Here is a 12823-nt window from a genome sequence, read left to right on the forward strand (position 1 = left end):
ACCACCCGGACACACATTAGATCTCACACGCCAGCCCAGTCTTCATCAGATCCATGACTCTGAACCTCTGTGTCCACTCTGTCGGGCCTCTGCACAGCTGTGACTGTCTGCTATCAGTGTCCTCATTCACAATAAGACCTCTACAGTCCTCAGGACAATGGCGCAGCTCTGCTACGGTGCCACACTCAGAGGGCCGATGGAGTGAAAAAAAAAAAAAAAAAAGTAGAGCCAGACACAAAGGCAGTGCATGACATGCATCCATTATAGCGTTCAAAAAATCCAAAGCGCTGAGAGGCATGTTTATGATCAGCAGTAGGCCATCAGAATGTAAGAAAATGAGCTGGTGTCAGAGAACGCCTGCTGGTTTGAGTTATTCTTTGATATGGAAACACCTGAGTCCAGAGGCATAAAGCATTTCAGCTGGTAAAGTCTGAAACCTGAAGACGAGGTTGATGAATTCGGACATCCTTCATCCGCTTGTCTCTTGAGTAAACTGGTTGTAATTTTCTTTTCCTCAGGTACATGATGATGAAAGACTGCTGGCATGCCGTCTCATCCCAGAGACCCACCTTCAAGCAGCTAGTGGAGGATCTGGATCGCATCCTCACCCTGAGCACCAACGAGGTGAGTCGCTCTTCTCCACGTTTCTTCACACACATTCTTACTCATTAGAGTTCTTGCGTTCAGGGTGGTCAGAATTCATGAATTCATGCACAAACTTTCCTGGCAAACGGGAGTCCAGCATTTCTTAACAATAAAAGTGAATTGCATGATGGATATACATGTTTCCCAATCCAAACTAAATGACGCTCCTGCCAGTGCATTTGGGGTTCAGCAGAGTAGGAGCTTTTGGAGCATTAGCAGACACGTTGCTGACACTAGGCCTAAATGGTGACCGAGAAAATGGCCGAATGATTTGATCCAGGCCCAATTTAGCCGCTACGGCCTACTGAAGTTGCCCAATCATCACATCCATGCCTCAGTCCCTATAATGGTCTGCGTTTTTTTCCATTCCCCCTCCTGTCTTGTGTGATATCCGTGAGCCGACCTGAAAAGAGGCCGTCGATGGAAAGCTGTCAAGACTCGTCTGCTCTGGAGCAGAAACTTCACGAATTTAAGCCAAAAAAGCACAACTTTGAGTTTGAACTTTTGAAATGTAATAAAGCGCCCTTTTCTTGCCTTTTTTTCTCCCCCCTCCTTTCCCTCTACCCAAAACCACTGGCAGATGTGGAGATCTTTAGTAATATGAGCCTTTTTGTGTTGAGCTGGGAAAATGGAAGCCAGTGCTCATTTTCTGCAAAACCCCAAGAACTCTTCCTCCTCACAACTAGTCCCAATAACAGCCATGAAAGACAAGGAGGAGGAAAAAAGGGCGCCTCAGTCGACATGAAAGCAGCTTCACACACTGGACTCAGTTGGAAATTAATAACAGAATTTCTTGAGGTTTTCATTTTCCTTCATCTTCATTTTTTTCGGGGGGGAAGTTGGCTGTTTTCTGCCAGCTTCTTAATTTTTTTCCAGCATAGTGTTTATGTCTGTGTGAGACACCAGATCTGTTTGAACTGAAGAGAGTCTGATGTGAGAGGGTGCTGCAAAGGCCAGGGTGACACATCTCTGTCCCAGTTCTCTCATCTAAATGTATCCTCTTTTCCCCCAAATCCAACCCAAACCACTCTACAGTGAACTCAAAGTGCAGCCACTCCCACCCTGCTATCTTCATGCTCTGCAGGACCAGCCAGCAGTCCAACATTCATTTTATTACCTATTATTCTTCCAAATATTTTCACACAGTATCCAGTTTAGGATTATTTTTTCAGTACCATTTCATAAATCCTCCCAGGGTGATTTGGTATGGTTTAGATAAATATCATAATAAAGGTGATACTCTTCTCCTCCACCTCTCTCACCCTTCTCTGGAAAGTCCCTGTTCATGTTGAGTTGGTTTTAGCACTAAATTTTTGTTCCTCTGTTTGTTCGAGGTCTTTCGCCTCTCACATCTTTGAAGTATCCCTCCCTTTTGTCTGAGTGTAAAACATCTCACCCAGTCCTCTCTTTCCACTGTGTCTACAGGAGTATCTGGACTTGTGTGCCCCAACAGAGCAGTATTCCCCCAGCTTCCCCGACACTCGGAGCTCCTGCTCCTCCGGTGACGACTCGGTGTTTTCCCACGATCCTCTACCGGACGAGCCCTGCCTCCCCAAGTACCAGCACATCAACGGAAATGTCAAAACATGAGCCCTCACCCAAACTCTCTGCCCCAGTTTGACCCACCCCCGTCTTACCCCTCATCACACAGCACAGACTCCCTCTCCAGTATCCCCTCAACCTCCTGCCCCCCCATCACCCTCTCTGGTTCCTGATGGACTAATGGACCCAGATGGTTCTGGGATGGTGGCAGCGCTGCTGTCACACTCTGACACTGCCATGCACTCACACTTCATACACAACACGTTCACATGAGGTCTTAATGGAGAAGACAGGGACTCCGCAGACGCTATTTTGTACTGACTGAATGAACTGCCGCTCCCTGGGGATCCTCCTCTTCCTATCTCATATAAACACAGATTTTTCGTTTTGGCTCTCATGTTTGTACCCGGAGGTTTTTTGCAATCAACGACGTTACTTGTGTGGTGATCCAATTCCAGTGGCTGGCATTCCAAGACTGTTATTTGCAACTGGAGGAATGTATGGACCGATGCGAACTGAAAACAAAACAAGGGACTAGTAGAGGATGACAAATAGGAAATGGACTGAAAGACAGAGCTTCGACTAACAAAACAGAGGAATAGGAGGAGAGCAAATATTAAAACCTCTCTCCGGTTTATTTTGTAATATTGATGCATTTCTTTTTCAGTTCTCTTGATAAAACTCCCCAATTATTCTGGAGAAAAAATACACAGTATAATGTATAGTGCTGGGTATATTTGTAAATATATTCAAATATGTATAAAAATATATTATATATTTACAATGAATTATTTTTTGTATGGACTCGGAAATAACCCCAATCCCCCCCACCCTACTTTGAGTTTGAGGCAGGTACGCTAACAGGTTATGTGTCCTATATTTCTCTTCACACACACACTCACACATGCAGACATGGATACACACTTTAACACACACAAAAAACCTGTCTTACTCTCACTCAGTAACACAGTTGAGTATTGGCTTTCAGGGACTGAGGTAGCATGTTAATTTATTGACTTACGTTTTTTGAAATGAATCAAAAAGAATAAAAACAATATGGCAGAAATGATGACATTAATGATGCTGATAATACATAAATAATCCATTAAATGTATGGTAATTTAAAATGATCTTTCAGCAGTAACAGAAAAGAACTATTTTTAGTGGGTTTGAAAGATCCAGGTTTTGTAAGTTTTATATATGAATGTGAATATTAAGTTAAATTTTAAAAAACTGTACATTTTATAGTCAGCTAATCCCTTTCTTATGTAGATGTTGATGCCATTTCTATCCAGTCATTTTACTCTTTCTTAGCTTTGCTTTAGGAAATGAGATCTGATTTCTGGATATTTATATATATATATGAGAGAAATAAGAATTTGGAAATGCCTACTAGCAATCCACTCCCTCATTTAGACTAAACATAGACTCCAAATTTTCTTGACAGAATCGAAAGCTGAAAAACAAAGTATTAAATCATTCAAGTGTTTTTTTTTGTTTTTTTTTTTCTACTGGACCAACTTTAAGATGTTGTTTTGCAAGTGTTCATGCCACATTTGCGAAATAAATAATGAAAAAATACATTCTTATCCTAATCTCTGACTTTATTGAATCTTTGAAGCTGCACCGAATGAGAAGTTGTGCTTTTTGTTACGGATTTTGTTTTAGTTTCCTAAGAAGAACGTGTTCTCATTAATCTGCACATTCTTCTCTTGTCCTTTGTATCTGATATGGGTGGAGATGTCTTGGCTGTCATTACTAGTGTGCTTTGATTCTTTGCTTGCTCTGAAAAGAGAGGGGTTTTCCACCTTATCTGCAATTAATCCAAAAAAATAACTGGGCAAATCTGCACAGGCTCTGTTAGCAGGCAGACGCTGCTTTTCTGTATTTCAAATGAGTTTGTGGTGTAATTTTATATAACGGCTCACCTTCAGCTGTACAGATGCAAAGCTGCCATGCTCAGCACAAACACAGCTGATCAAATTAGACACTGAATTTATGCCAGTGGTCAAAGCAATTTTGTTAATGAATAGGGAACTCGTCATTGTCGTGATAGTGCGGCTCTGCGTCTCCATCTGTCTGACTTTGATAAGCCAAAGAGTCTCTGCTGGCCTACAAAAAGATGCTCTGATGAGCTGATTGATTTCCCTTTTTTTTTTCTTATCAGAACAGATTTAATCCAACTGAGTGAATAGTTGAGTCAGCTGATTCGATGCAAGTTCGTCAAAGCGGATCTATTAGCAAGCGTGATTGATAGTGGCAGCTGTGGATGTGCTTGTATTTAGTAATAGTGGTTGCTTATCAGCGTCACGCATCATAAACACACCCAGCAGATCAGGACATTAGAAAGAGGAGCCGCACTGACGTAAGTCACGTAAACATTTCTTATAAACATCACTGTGGTGCAGGTTTATGCAATAAAATGCACAGAATTTACAAGATTGCAGCCACTAATGTGCCTCTGTGAGGCTTTGTCAAAGGTTGGGACAATGCTAATATGCTGGTGTTTAGCACATAATGTTTACTCTATTCATCGTCTAAGTTAAACACATTAACATTTGTTAATTTGCAGTAAACACAAAGTAAACAGGAGTGACAAGAATAATCCTAAAGGTACAGTATACAACCACAACATTCCATACAACATTCTGCACAAGTCCCTCTCTGGCCATTGAATACATCCCTAAAAACTCATCTCCATTCAGCAATGTTACATATTTACATAGTTTTTCATGAAAATAATTCTTTCTTGCCTTGAAATGACTTAAATGTAAGTGCACTGTTGCTTCTGTTAGATTCTATGAAGTCCCTCCCCACTCACTCATCACCTCATCTATTACTCTGCTCAAACACTATACAACTACTCGGCGCTACACAATAGCAAGTTGTAATGTTTGAGTAATTCAGCCACACATGTTGAGCTGAAAACCAGTTTTTAAGTAGGGTAGTTACACAGAAAGCCTCACCCAGCAAGCTGACGAGAGTGGCTCCTAATGTTTGGATGTCTGAGTCTGTGCTTTAGAGACTTTCGTTACAAGTTGCGTGACGATCGCCGTATGTTTGTCTGTCTGTCTGTGCATAACATTACTCAAAAACAGAATAACAGATTTGAACGCAACTTTCAGGGAATGTCAGAAATGACACAAGGAGCACCTGATTAGATTTTCGTAGTGATGCAGCTTATAGTCAGGATTCAGGGATCTGTTAAATATTTTTGTGTCATTGCGAGACAGCAGCATGACGTCACTGTAACTATGACAACAAGTGAATGCTTACACATCGACTGCTGTGGACTTATCGGGGCTTATCTGGCTGAAATGATACAACTGCGAAGCCTTGGCAGAGAGCTTTTGATGTTTTACTCATGAGTTGTTGTTTAACATAAAAAAAAACACCATACAAACATGTTAACAAACTTGATTTTCACCTGAGGAGGTCTTTAAGATGTTGATCTGATCCCTAGATGAGTCCGTAAGACATTGCCAAAGTTTTTATAATTCATTTTATGGAGAACATGAATGTTTATATCAAATTTCACGCAATCTGTCCAGTATTTGTCAAAACCTCTCAGTCCAAACCTCAAATGTCTAAAGGAAAGGTCAGATGATCACATTGTTTGGGAATCGTTCATTTTGTACTAAATGTTTTTGGCAGTCCAGATAATAGATGCTGACATCACTGGATAAGAAGATTTTACTGGTGGCACTAGAGGAAAAGTCAAGTACATCTCATAGATTGTAAATAAAAGATGGATCTAGTCTGAAAAGTGAGGCCAATACAGAGATGCCTTAAACCTGTAATCTTTCTGACATCCAGCATTGGGTGACTCTTCTGGTTGCAAAAAGAAATCTGTTTTTTTGAACTTAATAAGAAAATAGCATTACTTCTCACTTGATTTATTAGCTCATTAAACATTTTCCTAAAGAGTTTATAGTCTCAAGCAATAGTTTCAAGTCTCTCTCAATACAGCATGGTTCTCATTTAGTAAATGAAGGCACCATTTAGAGTAAAACAGATGATAAAACAGAGTGTACTTTAATCTGAGGCTATATTGTGATTGCCATGTCACAACTGTATAGGTGTGTGTAGTGTCAGATACCACCTTTAACTCATCATGTCCGGTTTCAAAAAAACACAAAGTCAACAGTAAAAATTTCAAACTTGTGGCTTGAAATTAGTAGTTCGCAAACCAATCAAAGACACTACGTTGATTGCATTCACCTTTTTAATATACAGTTTGCCACTTCTAGCCATGGTTGTGCCAGAGCTGTGTATGAAGTGATTTTTTTCCCAGCTAGCAGACCATAAGTAGATATTCACTGAATTAAAGAAAAAATATACTGGATTTGAATCGCAGATTTACCCTTAAAGCACCACCAGTGTTTTTACAGTTCATTTTACAGGGAAATAAGAATGTCTATATCAAATTTTATGGCAATCTGTTCGATATTTGTCAAGTCATCTCAGTTCAAACCACAAACATCAAGTGGAAAAGTCATGATCACATTGTTTGGGAATCGAGAATGAATGTTTTTGGCAGTCCATCTAATAGGCTCAACGTTGAGATCACTGGATAAGAAAGTTTGACCTGCTCATGGCATTAGATGAAAAGTCAGTGCATCATCAAAGTGAGCAGAGTTCACGCTCTGGGTTACATGAGCGTGACAGACCAGCTGATACCACCATCACAACAGCTAGTGTGACTAAAAAAAAGCATGTTATGAAGTAACTGGTGAATAAACTGTAACAAATATTAAGTAAAAGAGCGTTCTTTAGCATCAACCTGGACCCCATCTATTATCAAGCTCTAACTTGTTCTGAATAAACATACACACATTCGTTCCAAGTCTTCCTCCAATGGACGTGTCTCCTCATGTCTCCGGAACCTGAAAAGGGCTTGGAGGGAAAAATCAGTCAGAAAGCATTCCTGTTTTTCCATAGAATAAGAGGGAAGAAAGCAGCTATGGAGGACTGGAGGGGGATTGGAAAGAAAGAGTGGCAGGATAAACCACAGCAACATACACCCTCATTAAAGGGGAGAGCAGAGAGAAAGGCAGCCGGATATCCACATTGGCTTTCGCAGACTTTTATCAGAATGACTGCCTATTGTGCTGTAGGCTGATGGCACACACAGGCAGGGAGGGGTGAACTCCATGGAGACCAAATAGAGGATTAGATTGTTCCTTCATGACAAAAATACCCTCTGAGATGTCACAGCATTGAAAAAATACATACTGCTTATCAGACTGCTTATAGAACAAATTCTGTTAAGATATAGAATAAAATTTCTTCTTAATGTTGATAGTTATGTGGATCAGATGGTTTAGATAAGTAACTGGGTCAACTATGACCTTAGTCACAAGTCAGTGAATGTGTTGTGGCAACTAACAACTAACAGAACTTTCTGAACTCTTGGCAGTTTCTGGACATTTATTTTGCTCCTGTCACATTTTCAATTACTGTGGCCTCATTTTTCTCTGCTTTCTAAAGTCCTGCACTGCTATGAAAACAGCACAACCATGGCTAGAAGTAGAGAGAACTGGAAAATTTGCTTTGTGCAGTCTGACAAAGTTATAATGCCATAAATCGTTTAAAACAAGACAAAAGAGAAGCTGCATTTATTTGTTCAACATGTCTTTTATCCAAGTTCCCCAAATGTTACAAATACTTGGAAGAAAATGATTTTAATTCCTTTCAAAAAAAATTTACATTTTCAATTTGTTTCCATACTTGTCTGCTGTTTTCTAGAAACACAGCCTGCAGTTCCACTCAGTTCAAAAGGTACCTGAAATATTGCTATGATTGTTGGTTGCAGGTGAGTCACTAATGCCTTCTCTGATGCACTGAGGAGTGCAAAATTTTCAGTTTTTGTTATAGAATCTGGTGCAAACAGTTAATGTTTGGTGCATTTTTTGTTAAGTAGATTAAAGTAATTTTGATCAAATATCCCAGTATTAAAGGGTTAAGCTTAGATCACAAGTGAGTCATTCAAGGACCATCAAAAAGTTGATAATCGTAAGATTTTTTCTGTTTGTCCACTCCCTGGATCTGATAAATGGTGTAATTTTGCAGATTTTTCAAAGCTAATATATCTAGTTTTAAAGCAGGAAACTCTGCTATTGTGACTTATAGCATGAATTTAAATCTTAAAACATTTCAGTTTATACCTATACAGGTGATTATACTGTATTGTGCGAATAAGGAGGTGCACTTTGTTTATCTTCTCCATTATTTAATCTGCTTTTTTAGCTGCAGAGGTTCCTTGTCCAGTAAAAATGCCCCACAGGCTCATGGAGCAGTGATACTTTCTCGCCCTCCACTGATAAACACGACCCTCCACAAGTCAAAGCCCTAAATGAGTTTTTCATTTTAGGGGTTTTGGTTGCCTAATGCCCTGAAGATTAACCCAGTGACCCTCAAATATTAGCTTTGAATGACTTTGGGGAGACGGGGCAGTAGCTGGAGGACACAACAAGACCACGTTATGTTCAGGAGTGAAAGTATTGAATTGTAAGTGAGGGGTAAATGAAAGCTTTTTGCCGAAGGAAAGTTTGACAGAACACCTCATTTGTTATAGGATGGAACTGGAGGCCATCTGGCAGCATGACGGACAGATGAATTGCCGGTGTTGCCTGATGTTTTTGAGGCAAAAGTGTTTTTCACTCTGATCCTGCTCTTTCGTCCTGTACTTCCCCGTTTTCCTCCGTGTCCTTCGTCCAAGCCTTGCTCTCCCTTGCCTAGCCATCTGGTGGGGCCTGGTGTGTTTGCACAAGGCTCGGTCCTCTGGAATGTCAACATGAGGCTTTGTATGAAGCCAGAGGAGCCCACATCCACCAGAGATAAGACCCCCACCAACCCCAGCAGAGGAGGAGGGGTTGGAGGGTGTAGCTAGAGGGTGACTTAAAGTTTAACAAAGCTGCCGTGTGACCGCCGTACCCACTGCTTAATCCTGAGCATTACACTCTCACCCCTCGCCAGATTTGCCTAATAATTGAGGCTGTTACAAGGGCAGCCAAAATCTCATTTCTGCCTAGAAGACATCTGTGCTCTTCCACCGCCGCGTTAATCTTATTATTTGATTTCCCCCATCTGAAGCAGATAGTTCACAAACTGTTTGACCAATAGGGTCATGGTATGAATCTGTTAAGGCTGTGCTCCTCAGACATTCATTTGCATTGAGTAGCAGATAATGAATGGTTCATCGCTAGGTCGGCACTCAAGAGAGGGAGGGGACGACTTGTGTTTGATTAAGGGCTTGCAAGACACCGTGTCTAGTTCTGCATGGAAGGATAAACAAGTCGAGTGTGTGTTTGCGTGTGTGCGTGTGGATGTAGGATGTGTGTAGTTTGTTGCCCCATGGGATCTTCTAAACATTTGCTAATGGCACGATTGTCTCTGAGTAATTGCAATTCAGATTCCACTTCTAGTTCGTTTATATGCTGACTTTGCTGTGTCTTAAGGTCTGAGGTAAGAGCTCTCTGAGTGCAATCAGTGGAAAAAGAAGAGCTGAAACTAAATTGTTTAGAGGAAGATAATGGGGATGGAATTGCCAGAATCGAAGAACTAACATCTTTAAGGAGATTTGGAACGGATTGGTTTGTCGACTAAGCAAGAGTCAGAGGAATTATGTGCTCCGTTTTATAATGTTTGGTCAGATGTAAGAGGGTTAATTATTGCACACAACAGAAAATAGAACTAGTGTTGATTTGTGCAAAAAAAACTTTACATTGCAAAATGTTGGACTGGAGTGGTGAGGCTTGTTACACTGGTATGTTTTACAGCTCTGGGTGTGTTCTATAAATGAGCTTAGTCATAATGTTCCCTGCCCAGTGATGCCAATCACAACACGAACCCCACCGGTCAGACATATTCCCCCGTGTCTTGTCTTGCAGTGATGATGTCATTGGTGACATCAAAAGCCATAAACCCTGACGCACGCTGATGCTGTCCTGCCAAGGTGTCAAAAATGGGTTTTCCAAATGGACGATTTATGTTTTTATTGTGTGCACAAACAAAATGCTTCATGTTATAAAGATTTATTTGGGCTTATGACCGAGTTTGAGATTGAAGCAAAGTTGTGTTTTATAAGAAACAAATTAGTGTTGCACATGAAGTTAGTGAAGGAGAAAGCCAAACCAAATGCAGCAGTTTGAAATATCCTGACATTTAAACACCTCAAACACGAGCTCTCATTTCCTACAATGCAACTCTGTCTTCTTTGATCCTTTCTGCCTGGTAAACATCACTGTTTAGTATTTTAAACTTATCCCAGTTTGTTTGACTCAGTAAAACTCCTTGAAAACCACAGCAGGCAACTGTTGTCTCAAGCTGAGACAAAAGTTGCGATTAAGAAACTAATTTTGATACGTGAAATTAACAAAAGTCTTGATCACAGGGATTCAGTTTTTGTTGTCAAAAATTCTGATTTAAAATGGCAAATTTTGTTATGCCTTTCGAATAGTGATCTGTTGATTTGTATGTGTGTAGAGACACCCGATCAAGCCAGTGGATACATGTGGGGAGTTACAGTAACATGTAAGCACATATTTATTGCTGACAGAAGCATATAGCAAACAACTAAGTCCAAGGGAATATGCATGGCCAGGGTCAGAGATAAACTGCTGTTCTTCCCTCACACAAGCCAAGCTGAGCTGACAGCGCCGTATATTACTGACAGGAGGACAGAAAGGTGGCTGTTAGTGCCTGCTAGACAGCAAAGAGTCTGTTGCCTCCTCTGGCCTTCGTGACAGGAGACAGACTGGATGGAGATATATGGCAACGTACACCCAGGACAGCTAACCACTCCAGCACTGTTACTGTCGTGAGTAAACACAGGTCCGGGCCAATAAAAAAAAGGTTGTAAAAGAGAAAAAAAAGAAGTGCCCATAAATGATGTTTAATTGAAACTGTGCAGGAGGGCAGTTTGTCAGAGCTATGGCTCCCAGGAGTCCACACACTCATTGGTTTTGGGGGAAGGGGAGCACAAGGAGGAAGAAGAAGAGGGGGAGGACGAGCAGGAAGTGGAAGAAGGGAGGTCGGGATTGATTGAACAGGGAGGTTTAGATTATTTTGGTCTGTAAAAGTAAGAGTAGAAAAGAGAATTGTCAAACGCATGATTCAGAGCCAAAGCTACTTCCTGACGAGGCATTAAAACTTCAATATTTAACTTGCAGTCACTGTGAATAAGACAGATATTTTCCTGGTTACATACCATGTGCAATAGGTCGATGTAGTGTTGTGTACCGAATAAAATTTCCCACCAGAGTTCAGGAATCACGCATACTCAGCTGCAAATGCTGGCGCCTACCTTTGTCAGGTGGACTGTTTTCACAATAAATGACAAATGATATCCCTGACAATGCCATGGTGACCGACAGGGGATATAAATCACAGTGGAAATAAATCACCACAAGACCCTCCTCCCCTTTTCACCTGCAACACTCTTTCCAGCTAACAACAAGTCCACTGTTTCTCTGAATGCCTGTTCATTTCCTTTCACACCCCTTCTCCACTCAATTTGTCAATTTCAGATAAACTTTCAAGGTTTTGTTGGTTCTTTTTCTTGCCTGTGTTTGTATCTCCCTACATCTTTCCCTCCTTCCTTACTATTTTTTTCCTGGCAAATCCCTCCCACTCCATCCCTCTGTGTGACTCTCTGACTTGTGTTCCTTGGGTGATTGTGTGCTGCTGAAAGTTTGGGGGCAGGTACAGAGAAACGTCTCTCTCTCCTTCTCGTTCTTTACAGTAAGGCGGTCATTAAATAAAAGTGTGCACTGAGTGATGTGCCTTTCTACCTGCCTGTCTGCTCAGAAACAACAAGAGCCCACTCTGTCCTGCCCAGGCAAGACGAGATAATTATAGCTCCTGACTTAATCACTTACCTCAAAGTCCTTTGGTTGTTCAGCTCCTTGCCGCTCTGCTGCGCTTTTTTCGGTTTATACTGCCACCTGCCAATTGTGAAGCGTTGCAACATTATGGATTGCTGCTTTTTTCATACAGAGACAATGATGGGCGTAGGCACTGTGCTGCCATTGAGATAGTTTTGAAATGCACTCAGCAGGGCCAACAGTTCAAGGTGCGCTGCCGGCTTCAAATCAGAAACACTGAGAGTTGAGGGTTCACTTGCCGGTTAGCATCCATCTCCTCTGGGCTCGACACATTTCGTCCATTTCTCACGTTTTCCAAGAAGTAGTTTTGGTTCCTGAGTGCGTTAAAGCCTCTACAATAAGTCTCACTGAGTCATAGATCAATATAATCCTCATCAATAATACATTGCTGTTCTGCTTCTGCCTCTTCAACACGTGTTTATTCAGATATTACTACAACTGATTAGTGTATGTCTGGTCTTATGCATCTGTTCCAGTTGGGAACATATGAATCTGAAAGTTGAACCTCAGCCCATTTTTGCTGTGAATACATTCCCTCCCAGGCTCCATGAGGTGACTAGACCCTGGCTGAGCACTAAGAGGGGGGGAGAAAAAGGAGAGAGAAAGCCCCTGAAAAGGTGCTTTGTGCTGGTTAGGAAGGGCCCGAGGCTTTTGCCTGTCAGAGGTTGTGGTTGTAGGCCAGCAGCCAGGCCTTCAGACCCTCTCGCTGGCAGGGACTGAACTACCATCTGGAGTGACGGGCCCTTCCT

General features: G+C 41.4%; 1 protein-coding gene across 5 annotated transcripts in view; it reads left to right on the forward strand.

The window, feature by feature from the left end:
* Positions 1 to 3768, forward strand: part of fgfr2 (fibroblast growth factor receptor 2) — a 40624-nt gene extending 36856 nt beyond the window's left edge. For all 5 annotated transcript variants that reach the window (XM_022204438.2, XM_022204434.2, XM_022204436.2 and 2 more), the window contains 2 exons: positions 519 to 624; positions 2071 to 3768. In XM_022204438.2, the coding sequence (XP_022060130.1) occupies positions 519 to 624; positions 2071 to 2235 (271 nt within the window). In that variant the 3' untranslated portion in view covers positions 2236 to 3768. The remainder of the gene's footprint in view (positions 1 to 518; positions 625 to 2070) is intronic.
* The last annotated feature ends 9055 nt before the right edge of the window (positions 3769 to 12823 follow it).

This window comes from Acanthochromis polyacanthus, chromosome 15 (assembly GCF_021347895.1).
Source record: "Acanthochromis polyacanthus isolate Apoly-LR-REF ecotype Palm Island chromosome 15, KAUST_Apoly_ChrSc, whole genome shotgun sequence".
Classification (NCBI taxonomy): domain Eukaryota; kingdom Metazoa; phylum Chordata; class Actinopteri; family Pomacentridae; genus Acanthochromis; species Acanthochromis polyacanthus.